General features: G+C 40.1%; 1 protein-coding gene across 2 annotated transcripts; it reads left to right on the forward strand.

The window, feature by feature from the left end:
- Positions 1 to 299: 299 nt before the first annotated feature.
- slc29a4a (solute carrier family 29 member 4a) lies at positions 300 to 23,215 on the forward strand. Of its 2 annotated transcripts, none has more exons than XM_011478477.4 (11): positions 300 to 508; positions 3,442 to 3,804; positions 7,178 to 7,309; positions 7,400 to 7,513; positions 8,040 to 8,168; positions 8,875 to 8,949; positions 9,047 to 9,315; positions 16,805 to 16,931; positions 17,031 to 17,218; positions 18,846 to 19,086; positions 20,265 to 23,215. In XM_011478477.4, the coding sequence occupies exons 2-11, from the start codon at positions 3,570 to 3,572 to the stop codon at positions 20,408 to 20,410; spliced, it is 1,656 nt and encodes a 551-aa protein (XP_011476779.1). In that variant the 5' UTR covers positions 300 to 508; positions 3,442 to 3,569; the 3' UTR covers positions 20,411 to 23,215. The 2 variants fall into 2 exon arrangements, with proteins under 2 accessions (XP_011476779.1, XP_011476780.1); XM_011478478.4 differs by having other exon boundaries at positions 327 to 508; positions 3,481 to 3,804.
- Positions 23,216 to 25,432: the final 2,217 nt, after the last annotated feature.

Here is a 25,432-nt window from a genome sequence, read left to right on the forward strand (position 1 = left end):
GACTCAACCACGTGAGGCTCTGCAGCTTTTTGTTTGCGCTTTTGGCAGCACAAAGACACAATCTGAACAATAATAAGCACAAAACCGGCAATGTGGGATTAAAATTCACAAGATGATTTAGGATTTAGCCTATTCGTGTCATGCATCCCATTTATCACGCACATTCTAGCGCGCGACATTATTTAAAATAAAAAGTTGTAAAACATGCATTTGAATAAATTCATCCACAAACAGCAAAACATAAACAGCCAGAGGCAACCCCCCCTTCTCCCTTCCCCCACTCCTCCCCCATCCTTCCCTTTTTTCCTCCCCTCCGCCTCTGGATTGTGCGTCAGGAGCGCATCCAGGACGGCACCGGGGGTCTTCCCGCTGCTGCCCGATGGAGCCGCGCTGAGCAGGATCCAGGTCCGTCCGGCCCGCAACAGACCACCTCGAGGATCCCGCAGGAGGGATCTCTGAGCCGCCGCTGGAAGCCGCGCGAGGAGGAGGAGGAAGAAGAAAGAAGAAGGTAACGGAGCCGTCCATAACCTGTTGTTACATCTGTTTACCTCAATTGTAGAATCACGAACAGATGATGCTCACTTGATTGTCATTTTAGGAGAAGAAGTTCACATCATCAACATCCTCATCATCATCAGTGAATAATCCAGTTTGTGTTTTTATTTTTAAAATAATCTTTATGACACAAAGGAAAAGCGCTGTGATGTGATTTATTTCACACTTTAGGACCAAATGTTTTCTTTTTTAACGAGGTCGATGAGAAACGAGATGTTTCCTGGAATTTCAGTCCACAAAAGCAGCTGCATCAGGCTGCAATTCAATTACAAAGAGAGGCTGGAGCCTCTTCAGTAACAGCAGGAGGGTGGAGAGCGCCGCCACAAGTCTGGGCACGGGAACTCTGCAAACAGACCTGGGATGTTAATCCGCAGCGAAATTTTGCTCCAATTTTACTAAAATTGTTTAAAAAAAAGACAGAAAGAAAGAAAGAAAAAAGTGAAAGAGGATTTACCTTTTGCACATCCGTTTGTGCGCATGTTCCTGCGCTTAAAGATGCAAGCATAGAACTCCATGTGTTCATACATGATGAAAGCATCAGCTGTTTGGGGACTGAAAACATGCAGAGTCATGTTCTGTCGGGATGACAGAAGATGTTTACATAGAAACAAATAGGAGAATTGGAGATTTTTAATCAAAAGTAATGATTCATTTGAGTTAAATAAATAAATACAGTAAGTTATATTTTCTTATGTTATCTTTTTAAATCTATAACTAAAAAACAGTATTTGATTTTTAACCTTTCCAGGAGGGCTTTTAAAATGACACAGCTCAAAAACGTTTAGAAAACTGTTACTTTTTGAATAAATAACAAGTAAATAAGGACAAAATATCAGCTTTTCTCAACTGAGGTAAATGAATAATGAATTAAGTCACTGTTTACAGGTAAATAAACAGAATATTTGATTCCATCATTTTGAATGTTTTTTCTGCTCACAAAGGCAAAGATCCGTCTTTGTTGTTTATCTTTTTGAGAAACTGAAACAGAAGTAAAAACTAGTTGACCGTCGGGTTTGGATACACACGGAGAACTGGATGCTGCTTTATCTCAGGTCATGGTTTCTCAGCTGATGATATCAACATCACTGTCCTCCACGGATTTCTAGCTGCTGCAGAGCATCATTGTTTTTTCTTGTAGCTGTGGAGCTGCTGATCTGCTGAAGTCGTGCTCACTGCTGTGAAACAGAAACGGCCTCACTGGACATTCTGACCCCTTTTAGAGGAGAACATCCCAAAACCACATATGATCCTCAACCATTTCCAGGTCTGACATCTGGAATGGTTGAAGTCAAACACTTCTCCTATTGTCAGCTCAAATTTGGTCTCATTTTCTGGTCTGCAGCAGGGCTCTGCAACCTTCAGCACTCAAAGAGCAATTCAGTTTGATTTCTGACCGTCACCCAATAGGAGCCACATATTTGGACTTCTGATAAATAAGACACAAATTTGCATTTATGTTAATGTTACTATTATGATAAATATAAATAAACAATAGATATTTTTACAATTAACAAATAATTATTTAAAAAATCAAAAAATGACATACTTTATAAATTTTGACAGAGGCTTGCATGACCTGCTTTCAAAATAAAAGACACTCTGTAACATGTGTAATGTCAGCAGTGATTAAAAAAAAAATAATAATAAAAACCAACAAAACTATACACAGTTTATTTTTTTATTGTTGGTGCATCTTAGCCAAAAGTCTGTAAATTAAAAAAAAGTATGATGACATTAGAGCTTATTAAATTACCTTTACTGTATTTTTGGACTGTTCAATAACAGACAGTCCACCTCAAAAACTGGTGCACCAACCTCACATTGATTTTTTCACTAGTAAATGGCGCTAAAAATGGTCGACCTAGGTAAATGAGGCTGCACTGCTTGATGGGCTGTTGGTGCATTACAGCTAGTCAAGAGCCGCACAGAGTGATTTGCACCGTGCTTCAACTGTTTGTAAATTAGCTGAATAAAGTTTGACTCATCTAAACGCGTTGTTTCCTTAGAAACGGCATGTAGTCCAAAACATATTTTCCTTTTTTTTTTAAATGAAATGTTTTATTATTCTTCAACCAGAGAGCCACAGGGGAGGGGCCAATATGTGGCTGCGGAGCCTCAGATTGCAGACCCCTGGTCTACAGTCTTGGAGACATCAGGAGAGCTTGTTAGTCTTGAGGGCTTCTCTGCACAGGTGTGTCTTCTTAAGGTAACAAACTGAGATTAGAAAAATGCTTCTAATCTCAGTTTATTATGAGAATAAAAGACCTGTGAGCCAGGAGACCTGTAGACTGGTGGACTTTAAGTATTCATTTTACTCTGAAAAGAACATGTTGTTCCTTTATTAAAATGAAAAAAAAATGTAAAATTAATGTTGTTTTTATTTTTTGGTATTGTGAGCCTCTCTGCTTTTGATAAATGCCTCACGAAAATGATAGTGACCATTTCATTGTCAGTAGGCAAACGTACAAAATCAGCAGGAGCTCAAACAGTTTTTTTTCTCTCTGCGTGGGTTTCGCTTCAGGCATTTTTCAAATGAAATAAAATGTATTCAGGGAGTGATATAAAAGCTTTTTTAACAGACGCTTTAAGACGTGGCTCTTCAGAGCAGAAATACCCTTTAGGACAGTTTGATGAATGACTTTACTCACTGATTTTCTGTTTTCTCCTCTAGTCTGCTGTCTTCTTTTTTTTTTTTTTTTTTTTGATTGAGCTGCCTTTTTGCTCACCTTGGCAGCTTTCTGTCATGCCTCCTTTGTCACTGTTTCTCTCATTGGACATGCTGCTCACACTGCAACATGCGCACACAAACTCAGCAGCTGTGTGGGTTCTTTCAACCTTGACTGTGTTGGGGATCACTTATGTCTCTTTTTGTGTTTCTTCCTCCAGAAATTCCACCATCCAAACTTGTCCTATATCTTTTCCCAGGAGAGTTCGGGGATTGTTTTCAACATGCACCCTCCCAAGACCTCATCCAGTCAGATTTGAGGGTGTTTTTTTGTTCTGGAACAGCAAAGATGGGATCGGTGGGTGCAGAACGCCGCAGACCCACGCCGGTCCAGACACCAGAGGAAAGGGATGTGTGGAGGGATGGAGGAAGAGCCGGATGGCGGGATGCAGGGAGGGAGGGCTGGATGGAGGGAAGAGAGAGCGGTGTGGTTCAGAGCTACAGCTTTGATTCGTACCAGCTGGAGGAGGAGGAGATCAGTAAAGACGCCCCGGAGCGAGGAGTTCTGGCTCTGTCCGAGCCTGGTGAGGAGTTTCTCTCATCTTTATGTCCTGCAACCAAAACCACAGTGAATTTAAGCTTTTCATCGATTGCCGTTTGTGCAAAAAGTAAGCAGGATGTAAGGAGCTGGGGCACGAGTACACACACTGCTGGAAGCCTCATGAAATTCTAATAGGGTGGTGCAATCAAACGGAACATTTTCAGAGTCTTACACGAGGCCTTTCCCGCTCTTCACCTCAAAATAAAAAATATGCCTGAAGCAAATTGCCCTGATGTGGGTTTCCTGTTTGACATTTTGCATGAGAAATAAGTAGAACAAATTGAGTTGAGTGTCAACATTATTTTATAGATTAGTCTATGGATAATTTGGAGAAAGAAAGCAGTTTTGGGGGGAAGGAGAACAGGACAAGGCCCCATTAGCAGATAATTGCTGTGTTGCCTGGTTACACAGGTTGTACAGAATCCATGTTAATTAGATCATAAGTGACCAGAAGGATAAACACTGAAGGTTCAGACGTTTTCTGCCCCTGACAGCCTCTTATCTGTTCCTGGTGTCTAGCTGCTGTTTCTCCTGATTTCCCCTTTGTTGCTTCGATTTTATACAACATTTTTTCTAAAAATTGTAAACCTTTATTGGTCAAAATTCAATTTATTCTACCTACAACTGTTAAAACCTTTTTTGCATTTCTGGTAAAAAAATAACGAGCTTTCAATGAAAAATTGAGTAAATAAGGAAACTCAGGTCCCTGCTGCTGATCCCATGGGACGGGGATCTCCTTCATACCAGCTTTATTGATTCTAAATCAGCCATTTCTCTGATAATTTAAAAAATCTTGTGAAAAATTTCATAAAATATAGAAATACTAAGCAATTGGTCAGATCTCTGCACAAATCAGTGACTGTGCTTCATGCCACTGAAGGCTCTTGCCTCGAACTCTTCATCATGGTGACCCTTGAGGTCGTCGACAGAGAAGAGTGCAGCTGCTCACACAGCTCCACATCAAACCAACACTGAATTTGGCTTTTCAACATTTGAAAAATTGTTTTGGAGGATTGAAATTATCGCTAATGAACTTAAATTGTGTCTGATTCAAATACTGACTGCTTTTTTTGAAAGTAAGTAATTCAAAAAAACTCAGAGCTCCCAAAGTGAAACATGGTGGTGGAAGCATAATGCTGTGGGACAACATCAAAAACGTGTTTAGCAAGATGATTAAGCAGAGGATTATTTTGAGATTTATTGAAAAGAGTTATTCTGACACATACTTGTGACTCAGTAATAAACCCAGCTCCATGTAAGCACTGAAAGGAGTGTCAAGTTCAGGTTCCTTCCTGGAAAAGCACATGTTTGGTCAAGGTGGAACCATTTCTGTGCAAGTACAAGCAGAATTCCTTGAAGAGACGTTCATCTTAGTTACTCTATAAGGTCATTAAACGGTTTTAAGATTATGAGGCTAATAAATCATAACGTTTTCATGCATGAGGTGCATTCTGGTTTGGATTATTGTTTAGAGCTCTTACTAGTATTTCTGTTTGTTGAATTCTGAGGCTAGAACTCCCAGTTATGTCTTTATGTAGAAGAATGGGGCAGTCATGTCAGCTCACAGTACAGATATAAAAAGCTCAGTGAAAACTACTTAACAATTATGGGATGTCTGCAGTTATTGTAGAAAGGCTGTGTGTGAATATGCAGCAGATAGAAGATGAATAACTTTTCACTGTTAATAAACTGTATGCACATCTTTAACTAATCTGAATTTACTTCAGCTGCCCTGCTGTGACAAACACTAACGTTATCATTTCATTCAGTGATGCTCAGCCGTGAAAGGTTCAGGTATAAATGTATAATAAAGACTTTAAAGAGTGTTGGTCACTTTCACACTGAGCTGTTTGGTCTGGACTACATCTCTGATGGTTGGTTAGTCTGGTATATACTTTTTTTGGGCTTATTTTGTAACGGATGAATTAAACATCATAAACAGAACTAGAATCATAGACATGCAAAGTTTAAAAAGGACTTTGGAGGATCAGCATTAGTGTTAATACATGTAGAACGTGGAGCAGAAGAAAAAGCAAAAGAAAAAGCAAAAGGAAAGAGTGGCCTAAATTCTGTGCATCTTTCAAAAGTGACGGGGGAAAAGCTCATAACAGGAATATAAAGAATAAAAAATACATTTCAGATGTAAAGGAAGTGTAGGGAGGAGGTGAAGGAGCTAAGAAATATATAACAACTGTAGAAATAGTGGGTTTCTTTTAGTTTTTTTATTCTTTGGTTTGCCAAAAAATATTTTTTGGGGAGTTTGTGTTGTTTCAGGCTCTTTAAAGGAAAGGTCCAACAATCTCTGGACTTTTGAAAACACCTTCTGTTATAAGTAAAATCCATGGAAAAAACAGGCTGTTTTCATTAGTTTTTTCTTTCGAGTTTACACTGGAGCCTATAACAAATTTGATCTCAACTGTAAATACTTAATCTTAAAATGATTAATCGTGCTCACGAAGTACAGTCTGACTGTGAACAGTTACAAAATTAGAATCTTTGTTGTTAAATGACTGAACGTCAGAGAAGCTGCTCTTCTGTGGGGCACCAACAACACGGTGAATTGTCCTGTTATTGAAATATTTATTGTTTTATGTGATCCAAACTCAGTGAAGGAGATGAATTATTCTGTCTTTATGAAAGGATAGACTCATTGAAGCTTATTTAAACAATAACACTGATTTTTGTGTTTCACACGTTAAATTTTGCGGTCTATGTTTTTGATGATGACGATTTTGATGGTGTTGCTTTGATAAGTCAAAGGGTTTTTAAACCTGCTAAGATCTGGGGTCTTTTTTAAACTGCACTCGAGTGTTTGTTCTTGTTTGGTTTTAACCAGGGATGTTTGATGTCTGATGGTTCAGGTTCTACCAGCCTCCGGTTCAATTTGACTTGAGTAATCAAAGATCAGAGGGAAGTAGCTTTGCCGTCTTCTGGGAGCCAAAAATGATGAATATATTGATATATTTTCCTAACAAATGCCCTTTGGTGCTGTGAGTGAGTCTAGCCTGCCTTTCATCTATCTGAGGAACAATCACTGTTTCCATAGCGTCCTGATTTGAGATGCTGGGAAATTAGTTTCTGTCGGCTTGCTCAAAAATCATTTGGAGTCATTTGTGAGTTTACTGGATTAGAAAAGGATAATGCCTTGTTATTTAAAGAAACTGGACTAGAGAAGACTTGGATTGAAATTACTCGATTATGAGTAACACCTCCTCTGGACAATCTTTCTTCATCATCAACCATTGTTGTCTTCCTCCTTTGTAGAGCTAGCCTAAGATGTTTTAAGGTTGTTCTTGAATCTGCTTCATTACAAATGTAATTTCCTGACCCTTGACTGTCCCTCTTTACCTCCACAGACTTTGAAGAACCGATCCCTGACGACCGTTACCATGGCATCTACTTTGCAATGCTATTGGCTGGAGTTGGTTTCCTGCTCCCCTACAACAGCTTCATCACTGATGTGGACTACCTCCATCAGAAGTTTAAGGGTATGAATATGCATGAACACGTATGTGTGTGTGAGTAAATGTTTGGCTGGGCTCAGCCCAGCAGAGAACTCACATGTTGTGTGTCCTCAGGAACATCTATAGTGTTTGACATGAGTTTGACGTACATCGTGGTTGCTCTGCTGGCCGTCATCCTCAACAATGTTCTGGTGGAGAGACTGAGCATGCACACCAGGATCACTGTAGGTGAGGAAGATAAAACACATCCACTGCAGAGAAAACTTAGTAAGATCTATTTAAATAGAACATTCATAATCATGTTTTAGAAATGCAGAGATTTAAATGAGGTTTAAAATGCGGCTCAAATTACCAAAAGATTGCTTTTTAATGTCTTGTGTGTCTGTGTTGCATGAATTATTTAACTAACTCTGAATTTGGAAATGAACAAAAGTGTCTTTTCAGTCTAATCTGTGAGAGGTAAAAAAAAAAGAAATGTTTGGTAAAATTGAATGTCTCTCATGAGATTTTTCTTCTCAAGTTCTTATGCTTTGGTTGTAAAGACAGGATCTTCTGTGACTTAAATAGATCTGCCTGCATCCTTGAGGAAATATCTTTTGAGGTTTCTTGCCTCTGCTCTGGAGCAAACAACTGTTGAACATAAACAACTGTATCTCAGGGCAAAAGAAGAAGTGCTTCTGGATTTTTGGAGCGTTTATTTATTCATGACCCATTTCAGTGATGTCCATTCAGTCGTCTGCTGCATTTTCTGCAGGGTACCTTTTGGCCCTGGGGCCGCTGATCTTTGTCAGTGTGTTTGATGTCTGGCTGGAAAGGTTCACCATCAAGCAGGCTTACGTGATGAACCTTTTGTCAGTGGGAGTGGTGGCTTTCGGATGCACAGGTAACTTGATTTTACGGCAAATTTTTAAACGGCACAAATCCGATTCTTTTGTGGATTTTTGAAAGTTTTGGATGAAACACATATTTCAGCGAGTGTTTAAATAGATCGACATTTACATTCAGAATTGGCTTGAACATTATCCGTTCGCATTTATCATTTTAATTTCATTCTAAACAATGTAACAGTTTTGTTTTTTAATTGCAATATGGGAAAGCATTTTTACACGTTTGTACGTTTTTGTGTGTCAGTCACAAAATTCACTCTGTATATTTTACTGAAAATTTACTGACACATATTTAAAACAATCTAAATTTGGCATTTTCTTTTATGCTTAACAGCTTTAAAATGACTTGTAAGTGACAAGATGAAGTCATTTGAATAAGTCAAGATTTCCAAATTATTTTAAATTAATGTGTGCAGGAACGATATAAAAGAAATATTTGGAGGTTTATCCTCATGCAAAGAAAGCCCAATTCAAAAAATGTATTATGATGATAGGATTTTCTGTTTGAACAGTTGTCCTCGCCTTCATCCTGAGCCTCTCTGCTCGCTGGGGCAACAGTTTAATTAGTGCAGGTCAGAAGTTCACAGTAGCTTCTCTCCAGTTCTGTGTGAACATTCGGGAAATTAAGCCACTGACAAAAAAACTGCTCCATCTCTGTGTTCAGCCAGTTTTTAATGAAAACTCTAATATCTCCCTCCCCAGTGCAGCAGTCCAGTTTCTATGGTTACATGGGGATGCTGCCCAAGAGGTACACTCAGGGAGTGATGACTGGAGAAAGTAAGCAGTATATTTGCACAAAGTCCTGAACTCCTGTTCTTGCAGGTCTTTGTCTCCACCCCCATTCTGACCCTTTCTGTGTCCGTTAACCTCCCAGGCACAGCCGGGGTCATCATCTCTCTATCCCGCATCTTCACCAAGCTGCTGATATCTGATGACAAAAAGAACACATTGATCTTCTTCCTGGTCTCCATCAGTATGGAGCTGCTATGCTTCCTGCTTCATCTAGTTGTCCGGCGCTCCAGATTTGTCCGCTACTACACCAGCCATTCCCAGGGAAAAGGGCTGGAAAAGTGTCCAGATCCACGGGACAACGGGACCGGATACAGGGTTCACCATGACGTGACTGCAGATGAAGTGAGATTTGTAAGTTTAGGGCCCGCTTCTAAAGTACCAACCTTACTGGTGTCTTGTGGACATTTCTTTCTCTTCACTTGAATCTTTTTTTTTAAATAGTCCTATTGGTTCTGAACATATAAACAGGTGCAAAATTTTAACCCTTTTTTGCACACCTCCACAATTTCTTGGTGAGGAAAGTACATTTTTCAGAGGTAAATGTTTAATGGAAAATATTTACTCTATTTTGCTTGTTCATTTATTTCACTTTAATATGTTGTATCTGCCACAATATAACAGTTCATTTTTTCCCCTTAAAAAACAATGGTATCTAATCTTGACTAGTATTGGATTCATTTTGTATAAAAACATATTTTGGCGTTGGTTCAAAATACACATTTACAATCCATTATAAAACATTTCTGTTTGCCCCTCCTGACCCCCAACCCATCCTAACAAGAATCTATTTTTGTGATGCCCCGCCCACCTAAAATGGATGATAGGATCCAATCACAACCAAACTGTAACCTTCATGGGAGCTTACTTTTTAATGGATGAATGTTCAGTGGGGGAAGTTAATATATTTTCTGCAGGTATCTTTACATAAATCACTTGCCTCATAGCAGAACGTCTTGGTTATAAAGTAACATTTTAGCTAAAAAAGCAGAACAAAATAGACTCAAAATGAAGAGGAACTGGTGGTTAAAAGGTGGGTTAGAATAGTGTTAAAAAAATCACACATACTTACAGTTTCTTTACACAGACTTTTGCTAACACTTTTACATGCACAGACACGACTCATGCAGATGCACTGAGTTTTTACAGCAGACTCCTGCTGATCCCAATAGCAGTTCTGTGGCAGGCCTAAATTAATCCCATAACTTTTATTTAGTTGCCTTGTATGACGTGCAGTGACTGTATAAGAAAACTGGACTATGTGACCCCTCCCCCTTGGCGTTTCAAACAGGAAGCACATGCTGGCTCCAAGAAGCCAAAATTCTTTAGACTTCTATAGAGAAATAAACAACTATTACTCGGTCGTTATGTCTGTCAGAATAACCATTCTGACAGACATGGTTAGTTTTTTTTTAACATGATCTTCTTGATTTTTTTCTTCCTATTTTCTTCTGCAGGGATAGTTAATTAAAGGGCCGTACAGACCGGGACGAAAATCGGCGCACGTTATTCGCCAGCGTTTTTCAACACGTTTTTTGTGTTCACACCCAGGCGATTTTCGCTGACGATGAGCCGAGTGAATATGCAATTTTATTCCCTGACATTAGATGGCGCTTAACGTAAAACAGAGATACTCTTGTACACAAGGTGGCGCTGCGCAACTTTACGCTTCTTAAACTTGCTTTTCACTCAGAAGAAGAGAGCAAGTATTTACGCGCTTGTCAGAATAATACAAAGAAAACATGAATATTTCCAGCACCAGTAGCTCTAGCTCCAGTTCCAGCGATGAAGAAATTATTGTTCTGTTGAATGATGAAAGACGCTGGAAAAGACGCAGATTTTGGGTACATCCCATAGTTATGAAAAGAGAAGAACATGGGGAGTTTTATCGACTGGTACAAGAGCTGAAAATATATCATGAGCGTTTTCGGGGTATTTTAGAATGTCCGTCATTATGTCTTCGCGCCAGTGTAGACGCTACTTGGCGTCTATCTTCTTCGCTGGTATGTGTGCTCAGAAAGGCAGTTTTGTGTTTGAGCGCCCCCAAGTTGTGTTTTACTGTAACTTCAGAAGCTCCAGACACATGTGCAAAAGCGCCATTCTCATTGGTCGGATAGTTTTTGACGCGGTACGTCAAACCAAAAAAACGAACTCGAGGCGTTTTTGAAAAAAATGACGCTTTTACGCTTGGCATTTTTCGCGTCGGTATGCACACTCACATTGGTGCCTTTTGTTTAGTCACGAGGCGTTAAACGTCGGCGAATATCGCGCGCGAAATTCGTTCCGCGCCTTAAGTTATAAACTGTCCAATCAAGAAGAGCGTCACTGAAAATTTGTGGTCTCACGTCAAACTTTCAAAATATTTGACAGATTCTCCCAATAGAAGGGGCATAGACTTGCAGCAAGCTCACATGTGATTGGTGAGAGTGGTTGCCATAGAAATTATAACTCAGGATTACTAATGTCTGGCTCCAACGTGGCAGCATTTGTATTGTGAAGAAATGGTGGCTAAATTAATTTCATTTGGTTGGCGCCGGAAGTAAGCCATTTTCTATGCGTGACGTCACAGTTGCTCGGTCCAGTTCTCCCATAGAGATAATGATGATGCATAAAAAATGCAAAACACTCCACAGCTGTGTTTTTGTTTATAAAAGTAAACTGCATCCACTGCTGCATACTGTATCCTTTGAAGCAAATCGCAAAACCTGTTCCTGATTCCAAGTAATATCGCATTTTATTAAGTGATCGCTGAAAAACCAACCCTTCCACCTGGTTCCCAAGAACCAACATGGAAGTGAAAGAACAGTCACTGTTACTAAGCTGTACTCAAAAACTGTAAGTATTGGGATTTTCTTTCAGACAATGCTAGTTGTAAAAATATCATTATAGTAACAATTTGGCAAAAAAAATCCATTTTAAATGAATTTAGCAAAAGTGTTGGTGTTTCATGGACCAGTTTCATGGTCATCGTTAGGTGATTGTTAGACTAGTTTAATCCAAACTCGCCGAAAACCAAGCTTGTTCTTTGGCGAGCGTGTCCTTCAGCACAGAGCTGGTTTTAAAGGCAGGGTAATTTATAGAATGCTCTTTGGCAGCTGCTCAAAATTAAATAGCGTAAAGAAAGAACAAAATTAATTGCGATGGACTGTCAGGAGTGAATTATGACAAGAGGAGAGTGTTGCTGGGAGAATCTTGGAACAGAGAGAGATTGAGTCTTCTCATGAAGTGTGAGTAAGAAACGGAGTGATGGAGTAGAGGCAGTGAAGAGGAAACACAACAGAAAAGGAAGGTGCGGGCATCTCATGAGTCTACATGACGATGACACAAACAATGGAGGAAGGAAGAGGTTATGTGAATCCACATGATGGATGTGCTTGAAGTGACACTTTGCGGCCTGAAGACATTCATGTAATTCTTCATCTTCCTGACACAGTAGGAGTGAGTTTGAGGGAACACTGCACCTCAGGCTGTCCTTTTTTAATGAGTGCATGTTTGTGTCTGTCTGGTTTATGAACTAAACAAGTGTGTGGCCAACTTGTCCCGGTGTTTAACCATCCTGCGTGGAGGAGAGCTGCTTTTAATGTCCAGGGGTTGGTTCCAGCAGCTCTGGCTGCCAAAGGAAAGAAAGACAGTGCTGAATAATATGGAATAATCAAGATCAGTGATGCCTTCTGGCCCACTACTCCTCTAATTAACTAATGGATCTGTGCATGTGCATGGGTGTGTGTGTGTGTGTTTGTGTATACGCGAGTTCTGGCACCATTGTAAGCTGCACTTCCCTTTTGCTGTAAAGAAGCTGATGTCATGCATCTAGGAAGCCATTACAAATCAAAAGGAAAGGAACTTTTAACCATGAAGGTCGTTGTGAGTGAATATGTTTTATCATGGCTACCTCTGCACCTCTGTTGTTTCCTCAAAGACACCGAGAACAACATTTAGAAAGGATGTGCTGAGACAAAACTGAAGTATTTTGGTGCTTTAGATGCTAATTTGAAGTTAAATTCAAGGAGGATTCAAGTTAACAATTTTAGTCTAAAGGACCTTAACCATGCAAAATCAACTGTTTGGGCTTTCAAGTGTATTTTTTGTGTATTAATAAAAATTTGTTCTTTAGAGTGTCAAAGGTAATATATTACAGCGGGGAAAATAAGTATTGAACACGTCATCATTTCTCTCAAAAAACATATTTCTAATCGAGCTATTGACATGAAATTTTCACCAGATGTCGGCATCAACCCAAGTAATGTACACATTGAAAGAAATCCAAACATTTATGTCCATAAATGAAGTTATGTGTAATAAAGTGAAATGGCACAGGGAATAAGTATTGAACACGCTTACTGAAATTTATTTAATACTTAGTGCAAAAACCTTTGTTGGTGATTACAGCCTCAAGACGCCTCCTGTATGGAGAAACCAGTCGAATACATTGCTCAGGTATGATTTTGGCCCATTCATCCACACAAACTGCCTTCAAATCTTCAAGGTTCCGGGGGTCTCTTCTGTGAACCCGGATCTTCAGTTCTTTCCAAAGATTTTCAATTGGATTCAAGTCTGGTGATTGACTGGGCCATTCTAGCAGCTTCATTTTCTTTTTCTTCAACCAGTTGAGTGTTACCTTGGCTTTGTATTTTGGATCGTTGTCTTGCTGAAAGATCCACCCTCTTTTCATCTTCAGCAGCCTGGCAGATGACAGCAGATTCTGATCAAGAATGTCTTGATACTTTTCTCCAGTCATTATTCCTTCAATGATATGAAGTCTACCAGTGCCACATGCTGAAAAACAGCCCCACGCCATGATGCTCCCACCTCCAAACTTGACTGTTGGTATGGTGTTTTGGGGTGATGTGCGGTGCCATTTTTCCTCCAAACATGTTGTGTCTTATGACATCCGAAGAGTTCAATTTTGATCTCATCTGACCAGAGTATCTTCTCCCAGAATGTCATGGGTTTATCCAAATGTTGTGTCGCAAACTCCTAACGACCTTCAACATGCTTCTTCTTCAAAAATGGAGTCTTGCGTGGTGTGCGTGCATGGAGGCCATGGCGGTTGAGTGCATTACTTATTGTTTTCTTTGAAACAACTGTACCTGCTGATTCCAGTTCTTTCTGAAGCTCTCCACGAGTGGTCCTAGGCTGCTGGAGAACCCTTCTGATGATTGTTCTGACTCCTCTGTCTGAAATCTTGCGAGGAGCACCTGGCTGTGGCAGGTTTATGGTAATGCTGTGTTCTTTCCACTTCCGGATGATGGCCCCAATGGTACTCACTGGAACTTTCAGAAGTTTAGAAATGCGCCTGTAACCAATGCCTTCAGTGTGTTTTGCAACAATAAGGTTGCGTAGGTCTTTGGACAGCTCTTTGCTTTTACCCATCACGCAATGCTTCTTGTCTAACACCTTGCTGGTGATAAACCTTTTTAACCCTTGTGCTATCTTAGATGACCCCACCCTTACATTGAGGTGTTCTCCCTACCATGACAAAGGTGGATAAAGGTGGAAAGATTTCATGTAATCCATGGATACCAGTGAAGATCACAAATCAGTGAAGAAAAATGGTTCAGCGCACTGTCTAGTGGGTCTAGATGACCCAACTCCCAATGTTAAAGTGCCTAGGATAGCACAAGGGTTACAAGGCCTCAATCAGGACTATACCAGCTGATATTACTTTGCACTAATAGGGGCAGGTTAACCTTCTGAATACTGACAAACTCCAGCTGCTTTCTTGGCTTGCCAGACCTTTTTACCCCTCCTTTTCTTCATGTGTTCAATACTTATTCCCTGTGCCATTTCACTTTATTACACCTAACTTCATTTATGGACATAAATGTTTGGATTTCTTTCTATGTGTGCATTACTTGGGTTGATGCCGACATCTGGTGAAAATTTCGTGTCAATAGCTTGATTAGAAATATGTTTTTTGAGAGAAATGATGACATGTTCAATACTTATTTTCCCTGCTGTATCTCTCTGAAAGGCTTAAGAAAACCATGATATAGGCCCTTTAAAACCATAACATCTGTGGTGCAGATTAGCAGGTCCCTGTGATGTCACAGTCTTACTATAGTAGCATTTGTTGTGATTCTGAAACCATTTCCATTTCGTTTTTTTTCTTTGTGCTTGTTAATAATCAGAGATAAGTAGAAAAAAGCTGAAACACTCTTTGAAACGAAAAGGATTAAAAAAAAAAAACATTGAGAAATAACCCAACAGCTGACATTTATATAATCAGTTGTTGAGATTCACCACAGAACGTCTTTGTGTTTCAGCAACTACCCATAAAGTCACCACTCCAACTATACTTTTATCTATTGTGAAAGTGTTCCCAGTGGTCTGTTAATCATGATTGTGATCATTAAAAGACCACTGGGTTGGTACTTCAGTACTGGGTTGGTACTAGGTTGGTGCTTCCATGATAATTCATGGAAGTACCAACCTTTTAAAAATGTATCATAAAGGAAAAATGAATAATTGCAGTTTGTGCCCAGCTGGAATTAAATGACACCAAGTCTTTGATATGTCCAAATAGAGCTGTGAAAGAAAGGCCAGGCAGGTGCCTGGATCCAATTACAGCAGGTTTATTAGCTCAGCTAAAAATGCCCAAAGCTAAAACAGGGTCAGGCATGAGAGCATAAGTGAAATTACAGGGGTAGTCAGGATCCAGGCAAAAGTCATGGCAGGAGGCAGGTAAACAGAGTCAGAGGCAAAACAGGGTCAGGGAAAAGCAGATCAGATCAGATCAGATCAGATCAGATCAGATCAGATCAGATCAGATCAGATCAGATCAGATCAGATCAGATCAGATCAGATCAGATCAGATCAGATCAGATCAGATCAGATCAGATCAGATCAGATCAGATCAGATCAGATCAGATCAGATCAGATCAGATCAGATCAGATCAGATCAGATCAGATCAGATCAGATCAGATGACAACAACCATTAATGCAGGCAGAGTGGCACAAACTAGACTTCACACTGAGTGATGCTCAGTGCGGTGCTTAAGTAGATTGTGAGTGATTTGCAAATGAAAGTCAGGTGTGCGGCATCCAGAAACTGTGCTGGGGTGCTGGGAGATGAAGTGCATTTAGAAGTCTGGAGATGGTTCCTGCTGACCAGAGGGGGAGACAGATTTCTGACTTCTGACAGCAGCAAGATTCAAGACATTTGCACCGCTTCAACATTTTGCACCAAGCCTCTTCCAACTGTGGGTGTCTGATATCCCTTGTGCTATCTTGTGGGATCCAGATGACCTCACAGTGAGATCATCTGGATCCCACAATGATTTGTGTTCTTCACTGGTGTCCGTGGATTACTTGAAATCCTCTCCACCTTTATCCACCTTTGTCATGGTAGGAATAACACGTCAGGGTGGGGTCATCTGGACCCCACAAGATAGCACAAGGGATATACGCTAGCAGACAGTAGCAAAAGGAAAGGAAGAAGAATCCCTCCCACTGTGAAAAAACATGGGCTAAACACGCTTTCAGGAATGCGCATTTAGCATGTTCTTGAACACGCATCACGTGCCCGGTGTGAACGTAGCATAAGGGTAGCCACAAAAACCATTTGTCTCTATCTAATCTTCTCCTCTGCATCCTCCTCATTCACGCCAACCACCATCATGTCCACCTTCACCACATCTATGAACCTACTCTTTCAGCTTCCTTTCATCCACACCATCACTGTTTCTCCTCTCAATGTTTCCAAACCATCTCCATCTGCTTGCCTTCATTTATCTCCAAAACATTTAAACTGCTTGACATTAAATCAAATTTAATCATCTTTGTAGCAGAGATGTCATTCAGAAGCTCAGTGGGTTTGTCTCATCTTTTGTGTCAATTCAGGGAAACGGGGTGACCGGGACCGGACCGTCCTCCACAGAAGAAGGTCTTGAAGACTTTGTTGGAGGCACCTATGTGCGATTTGATGCCCCAAAAGCAAAGATGAGAAGAAGCTGGCCTGGAGTCAGAGGTACTCCTCATTTTAGTTAGCCTTCCCCTCCAATGATGGATCTGGAATCGAAATGCATTTCATGTCCTCCTCAATCAAACATGCTTGTTTCCAAACCAGACATGATCTTGCATCGGTACGTGGTGTCCCGCGTCATCTGGGCCTACATGCTGTCCATCGCCGTGACCTACAGCATCACCCTGTGCCTGTTCCCCGGGCTCGAGTCAGAAATCAAGAATCCCACTTTAGGGGAGTGGCTCCCCATCCTCATCATGGCCACGTTCAACATGTCAGACTTTGTTGGAAAGGTTCGCACGCTGCAAAAACACCTCAGAAATAAGTCAAAAAGTCTTACAGATTCAAGGTTCAAGGTTCAAGTCCCGGCTGGGGGACATGAAAAACACAACATCAATGGGGGACCTTTCTGTGTGGAGTTTGCATGTTCTCCCCGTGCATGCGTGGGTTTTCTCCGGGATCTCCGGCTTCCTCCCGCTGTCCAAAAACATGCTACATAGGTTGATTGGCAACTCTAAATTGTCCATATGTGTGTGTGAGAGTGAATGGATGTGTGATTGAGGATATTCCACCCTGCGACAGACTGGCGACCAGTTCAGGGTATCCCTTGCCTACGCCCAAGTGGCCGGGATAGGCTCCGGCAACCCCGTGACCCCGAAAGGGAATAAACGGTTAAGAAGATGAATGAATGAGTCTTACAGATTTTCTTTAAATGGAAAAAAAAGTCTGCCAATGAGGCAACCACAAGGAGCGAAAGGCGGTGCCTCGGAAATCAAGTCGTCTTACTTTTGGGTAGGAAAATGAGCTGCAAAAATAACTAATTTCACTTAAAGAATAGTTCTTTACTGTGCCAAAGGTAATATATTATCATATAGATATAGTTCACTATGACAGGGTGAAGAAAAGCATGAATTAGGCTCTTTATTAGGCCCTTTAGAAAAAAATTCCAGTCGCTAAGACATGTTATCTCAAAGTAATATTAATTTGACACAGACACTTTCTTAATACGGTTCTTTTTTTTCTTGAAATAAGAGTTTTAATTTTCTTAAGATTCAGCTTCTGAAGTGATACAGACGATACACCATAACTAAGAGGTAATGTTTTTTAACTCATTTTTGAAGGTTATTCACATGCATCTCTTTTCAATGTTGAAACTTTATTGACAAAGCCCAACTTCTGAGGCTGTAAGAAATTAAAAAGATTTATTTACCAATTTGAAAAAGAGGTTTGAAAGATTTAAATAGTTATGAAAATGGAAATCTGACTGTAAATTAAAGAAGCCATTGTTATAGAACATTTGTCAAATATGAGTGTGACATTCATTTTCATTAACAACAATGCTGAAAATATTTCTGTTTATTGTAGGTTTTGGCAGAGGTTTTTTTCTGTATATTTGAACTTAGAATGCCTATCAGGAAAGTGTTTAAATGCTTTTTATATATATATATATATATATATATATATATATATATATATATATATATATATATATATATATATATATATATATATATATATATATATATATATATATATATATATATATACCAGATTCTGGTATTTTGTCTTTCCAAAGTTTAAGCTTAAAGATTATTTTAGAACTTTAAAGGTGTTTTTCAGCATTTGTGTTGAACTGGTGCAGTGAAGTGAAACTCCTTTTTCTAGATTTTGTCTATTGAAGGCAAGATCAAACATTTTCACTGTACTTCAGCTTCCTGGAAAAACAGGAATTAGGTCAACATTTTGCTCTGAAATAAAAGCATGTTTGAGCTCTGAAAGAAAAACTGGACAGAAAATGAAAAACATTTTTGTTTTAATACGAAATATAATGTTCTCAAAGGTATTTAGAGTCATATTTCCTGAAGTTGATATTTTGTTCATGGTTTTCTCAATACGACCCCCCTCTCGTGATAACTCCAGATTTTGGCAGCGCTGCCGTACGACTGGTCTGGAGGCCGGCTGCTCTTCTTCTCCTGCCTGAGGGTGGTCTTCATCCCACTCTTTGTCATGTGCGTGTATCCAGCCAGCGCGCCCACGCTGTCCCATCCCGCCTGGCCGTGTCTGTTCTCCCTCCTCATGGGAGTCACCAACGGATACTTTGGGTCTGTGCCGATGATCCAGGCTGCTGGCAAAGTGCCACCTGAACAGAGAGAGCTGGCAGGTGGGGGTTACTCTGAGGGAAAAAGTTTATTTTTGCATTTTAATACAAGTTTTATCGGATTAAATACCAAATTGAACCTTTTATTCTGGGGGAGTTGAGAGATTTTGAAGAAGTTGGATGCGTGACGGTTTAAAGTCATGATTTAGCAAACTCTGCTTTAAAGTCTTTGCAAATTGTTGAAAAATGATGAGTCATGACCCAGGAACAAACCCATGACTTCCAGATTGAAGCCATTTTTAAGGTAACAGCAGCTCTGACTGTATATGTTCATCATATAACCACTCAGTGGTGCGTTTCTCAAGAAAGTCATCATTCCAAACCAAAAAGTGGTTTTAAACAGGTTAGTCTTTGCAAAAAAAAAAAAAACTTCTTCTGCAATGCTTCGCTGACATGACCCCTGAATACCAAGTCATTCCATCTACATTAAACTACTGTGACTAAACAACGTAAACAACTTTTTAATGAAATATTTATGATTTTCTAATATTTTTCTTCCGTCTGTCTTTAAAAGTTACTCAAAGTCCTGATCTTTTTAAAGGGAAAATCTTTAAATGTAGCTAAAAAAAAAGATTCCCTGTTCTAAATAAAAAAAACACAAGATTTCAAACTCACAGAATTTTGGCTTAATCTTTTAAAAAAAACATAAATAAATACTACATCAGTTTCTGTTTATCTATTATTAAAATTATTTTCTGAACAAAATCTAATCTAAATTTATGTAGAAAGTAAAATTTCCATGAAATAATTATTTTTGATTTCAGAAATTGTGATTCATATTTACAAACAAAGCATCAATGTATTATTGCTGCAAGGATACATTTTAAAAGATTGAAGCAAATTTACACAAATAGACTGAGGTTTTAAACTTTTAACCCTTGTGCTATCTTAGATGACCCCCCCTCTGACATTGACGTGTTCTCCCTACCATGACAAAGGTGGATAAAGGTGGAAAGATTTCATGTAATCCATGGACACCAGTGAAGATCACAAATCATTGAAGAAAAAAGGTTCAGACCACTGTCTAGTGGTTCTAGATGACCCAACTCCCAATGTTAAAGTGCCTAGGATAGCACAAGGGTTACACAGGTTATTAACCTTCTGATGGTGCTTTCCCTCCTGTAGACTTGCTGTCCTTCATCTCCACTCTTCCTCACTTTCTTTGCTCTGTCTTCCTCCAGGAAACACCATGACGGTCTCTTACATGACAGGCTTGATGGTGGGGTCTTCTGTGGCGTACGCAGCCTACAGCTTCACCGCTCCAGCAGCAGGAGCTCGTTTCTCCACACTCGACGCTCTTGCATCCTACAACAACACAGGGTTTTGAACTCCTGCTGCTGCTTTTCTGCACAGACCCACACAGAGGAGCTTTTCACATCTGTAGCAGCTGCAGAGACAAAAAAAAAAAAACTGCTTTTGTTTTGGAAAATAAAACCCAACATTTTCCACAGTTCTCATTCGGCAGTCTGATGATCCAGACAGTAACAATAAGGATGCAGGAGCATCATCCGACATCTAACCTGCAGCATTTATGTGAGCAAACACGTAAAATATGACATTCTACTCAGCTGCAATGACTGGACCCATTGTTGCTGAATATTCCTGAAATCCCAGAGTGAGGAAAAAGGTGCAAAAAATTACAGGACCTCTGTAGACAATAAGGTTCATGCATGGTTGATTATTTGTTGTCTGATCTTCTGAATGCACCAATCAGAAGAAACAGGGATGTTCAAGAGCAGTCTCTACATTTATGTTGTTGTGTCTGTGTGAGCATGACTGAATGTTTGAGGGAAGTAAGCTCACAGTTTAAACATAAACTCTCTGTTCCCTGAAAGGATTCTTTAATCTAAAATCCTCCTGTGGTGAAATTAAGTCAATTCATTTTAAAATGTATGCATCAAAATATCCCCCTAGAATGAAAAAAATAAATAAGCAAAGGAAAAATCTTTATTTTTGACATCTTTTTTTTTACAAAGTTTATCCTCAATAGCAGAATTGGTCCTAAATTGGTCGAGCTTCACAAACGGGAACAGAAAAACAAGCAGATTTATTCAGAGAGTATGCATATTATTATAAAAGGAAAATGTGCAGTGAAGAGCGACGTGCAGGAGTTCTCTTTGGTCAGCATTTCTGCAGCTGTGAGCAGCAGAGGGATGGTGGATGACCAAACTTTGTAGTCAGCAACATTTTTCTACCTGCATTTTTTGATTGACTGTTTTTACACATTTAAAATATTTCATTTGTTATAAAGCAAAAGAAAGTTCACATTTTTCATTTCAGAAATTTCGTTTTTTTTATTCTGATTAACAGTCTTTCACTAATTTTTGTTATATTTCTATAAAACCAAAATGTTTCTTCCTCTTTTTCTGTTTTTGTCATCTTGTCTGGTCAGGTTTCTGTATTTTGTGTTTTTGGCGCCACCATGAGGAGCCAGGAAGCCTTGATTCTGGGAGCTTTGGTTCCGGCAGGTCTTCTCCGAAGGTTTTGTGAATATTCATTGCAGAAAAAAAGCTTATTTTTGTTATTTTAATTTTTGGGCTGCAGAGCTCAAATCTGATTGGACATTTATGAAGATAATATGAATTTATAAAAATTTCATCCATTCTGCTTCCCGAAGGCTTCTAGTTCTTCAAAATTCTCAGCACCATAGAGAAATGTTGACAGATTTTTGATCAGGTTAAATATTTGTAACAAAAGCTCAAGATTTGTTAATTATTAGGATTATTATTCCCTATTTTATCTGTCTTGAAATTTACAAGGTTTGGTCAAAAATACGTTTATTTAACCTTTGCAGTTTCTTGTCACCTGTGCAGGTGGATGAAGAATGTTTATATGTGTCTGCTGTGTGTTCAGTCGTTTCTGGTGTAAAAATACAGGTTTTGTGTTTAAAACAAACAAAAAAAATAGAGCCAAAAACATCAGAAAAGTGAATGTAAAATTGTAAAAATACAAATGAAATGCACTCCATGCAGCTCAGAGCTTTCATTTTCTCAAATGCAAAGTCTGACTTACTACTGAAAGGCTTCTCCTGGTTTGATTTGCTCTCAAATGCTGCATTTTTCAGTAAAGTGAAGGACGGTGGAGTTCGGATTTAACACGATGGAGGAAAAAAAGAAAAACAAAGCAAGGCTGATGTCTGCACCTAGGAACACAAGGCTGCATTGTGGGAATTCTCCTCATTGCTGTTTGAATGTCCTTCATTTGTCGAGGCCTCTGAGGGAGGGGCCAGAGCTGTTATTTTTGGTCTAATGTGTTTTTGAAGGACGTGATAACTCAAACGGGAGCAGAAATCGCACCTCAGATGCTTAAAGATGCTGGAAGGCAAACCCTCCACGCTGGAGTAGGGAAGCAGGCTGAGTGTCCATCTGTCAGACAGAGTCAGTATGTTCCCCCAAATGTTTAAGAAGCTTCCCCAGGAGAGCCAAATCATCTCACCAGATCAAGGAGAAGCTGTTTCTGAAACAGATACGACAAGAAGATGAAGTCATTCTTCACAGCTTGGTGTAGAAACAAGAAAACAAGTTTTTCATGCCTCAGAAAATGATGCATATTGACGAGTTAACTCTAATTTACCCATTAACAATACCCCAGGGGAAAAGAAATGACTCCATGATGCAGCTTATCTTTAACATTTCCCAAACTTCCTGTTTCCAACGTTAAATTTATCTCTGATCTGCAAGAACACGTCATTTCTCACCACTGGTAGCAGCGATGAGAAACCTTCTGAACATGTGACTGCACACTGTGAACCGCTGAAGGAAAACGATGCTTTGTGCCAACTCTATAAAGATGGGTTTAAAAAAGAAGCCTTAACGGACCAAAAATGTGTGTCACAAATGATCAGCGCTTCGCCCAAAAAGTCTGATGCTCTCACCAGGGAACTCAGGAAAAGATGCAAAATGTGCACATCCAGCTCTTTGTGCCAATTTTTCATAAGAAAAGAAAAGTTATCCAGAGTTTTAAAAAGGTGGTGTATATAATTCAGCCAAAGTATGTCCTTTTTTTGAGTGTCATAGTGACAAAATGTCTGAAAACACGAGCTTGAACTGTGATTTACTTGATTATTTATCTGAAATGTAGGAGCCATGAATACCTTGTTCCCTTAGCAATGCTCAATAAACAGCTGTCTTCACCTACTGTCCTCTATGTGCCTCTGATTTAACCAGTAAAACGGTTCTGTAATTCCTGCTTCATTCCAGCAGAGGAAGCTGCAGCTCGCAGAACAAATGTTGCTCCTGAGCTGCGTCATCCAACAAATTCTCCTCACAAGAACAGTAAAAAAAAATGTTATTCTGTATTAACTTTTAAGCAGTAAATTCCAACACAAATTGCTTTACATGGCTGAAAATAAAATCAGGGCGTTCAAATCCTATCTAATCCACGATAAGAACAGAAGACTGGGCACAGAGAAGCTCCTCAGAGGCGTCTGCTTTATGCACACAAAAAAACTGGAACAATGACCTGCCTGATGCAGTCTCTCTGCAGAGAAATGTTCACCTCTCTGCAGCCAGAGGCACATTTGTGAGCACACAGTAACATACAGGAAAGCCTTTAAGCTAAATGTATCCTCCACCAAGATGTTTAAAGGCTATTGCAGACATTTTTATCAACTCTCATAGAGGCCTGGTCTCCTTTGATTTGGTATAATCTATGATTAAACCGTTGATACTGTGTGGCTGACCTTCAAGTGTTGGGGTAAAGGGGTGAAGTCTGTCGCTCTGTCAATTCACAGAAACACATTGTTCATTAAGTTACAGTTTGAACCACCTGTAAAACATTGACTTGGGTCATGACTGAAAGAATGAGATCCAAAATCCAAAATACATAGGAGGAGCTTCCTCTACAGGCTGTCTCAGTCACCTGGAGAGAACTCACAGGAGAGTCGTTGCTCCTCCCCGTCAAGAGGAACCAGTGAAAATGGCTGGGGCTTCTAGTCCGGATGCTTCCTGGACATCCCCTTGGGGAGGTGTTCCAGGCATGTCCCACTGGGGGGAGGCCCTGGGGAAAAGACACTGTAGAGACTACGTCTCTTGGCCAGCCAAAAGAGCCGGAGAAGGTGGCCGGAGAGAGAAAGGACTGTGCTGACCCCAGATTAGCAGAAGATGGATGGATGGATGGATGGATGGATGGATGGATGGATGGATGATCAGAAGAGGGGAAGGGCAGACGGACAGATGGCTGGGTCGGTGGGCGGATGGTTTGATGGATGGATGAGTGGATGGACGGATGGATGAATGGATGGATGGATGGATGGATGGATGGATGGATGAATGGATGGATGGATGGATGGATGGATGGATGGATGGATGGATGGATGGACGGACGGATGGATGGATGGATGAATGGATGGATGGATGGATGGATGGATGGATGGATGATCAGAAGAGGGGAAGGACAGACGGACAGATGGCTGGGTCGGTGGGCGGATGGTTTGATGGATGGATGGATGGATGGATGGATGGATGGATGGATGGATGGATGGATGGATGGATGGATGAAGGGACGGATGGATGGATGGATGGATGGATGGATGGATGGATGGATGGATGGATGGATGGATGGATGAAGGGACGGACGGACGGACGGACGGATGGATGGATGAATGAATGGATGGATGAATGGACGGACGGACGGACGGACGGATGGATGGATGGATGGACGGATGGATGGATGGATGGATGGATGGATGGATGAATGGACGGACAGACAGACGGACGGATAGATGGATGGATGGATGGATGGATGGATGGATGGATGGATGGATGGACGGACGGACTTACATTGGCTTGGGCAAACAGAAGCAGCGGAGTTACGTGGATTGCGTAGCGATGCGTGAACGTAAGAATATTGAACACGGAAGCCCGAAACGTGTGCTTTTACATAAATTTTCTTTGGAAGTAGTGTATTGAATGTACTTTTTCAAACCCTGTGAGAACATAGCATTAGAACTTGATCTGATGTTAATATTCACATGACACGTGTAAAGTTACAGTTCAGCTTTTTCAGGTGATTACTGGTCAGTTAAAACACTCTTTGCATCAAATCCGGTTTGTGTGGAGTTTTGTTTATAAGATTTGTTTATAAGATTGTCCTTAAAGATGCTTGAGTGTGTGTGTGGACAGGCTCCGCCCCCTTTTTTTTTTTTTTCTACATTTGAACCTTACCATAATGATTAACAACCAGTAAACTTGTTGCTTTATGCTGCTTCATGGTCTTATCCCCCTTCCCCTCCTATTATCACCCCCTACCCCCCCTCTCTCTAACGTCCCTCTCTCTTCTTCCCCTCTTTCCTTTTCCATCCGGTCCAACACCAAAGATTTTCAGACATGATTGAAATTAATAAAGTTTG

Source organism: Oryzias latipes, chromosome 8 (assembly GCF_053564925.1).
Source record: "Oryzias latipes strain Hd-rR chromosome 8, Olatipes_Hd-rR_3.1".
Classification (NCBI taxonomy): domain Eukaryota; kingdom Metazoa; phylum Chordata; class Actinopteri; order Beloniformes; family Adrianichthyidae; genus Oryzias; species Oryzias latipes.

What these genes read in the sequence shown, in the direction of transcription:
- slc29a4a (XM_011478477.4), top strand. Translation starts at nt 3,570, where the DNA reads ATGGGATCGGTGGGTGCAGAACGCCGCAGACCCACGCCGGTCCAGACA. An exon ending in AAGCTGGCCTGGAGTCAGAG is followed by an intron (nt 16,932 to 17,030) that starts GTACTCCTCATT and finishes TTTCCAAACCAG; the next exon opens with ACATGATCTTGCATCGGTAC. An exon ending in TGAACAGAGAGAGCTGGCAG is followed by an intron (nt 19,087 to 20,264) that starts GTGGGGGTTACT and finishes GTCTTCCTCCAG; the next exon opens with GAAACACCATGACGGTCTCT.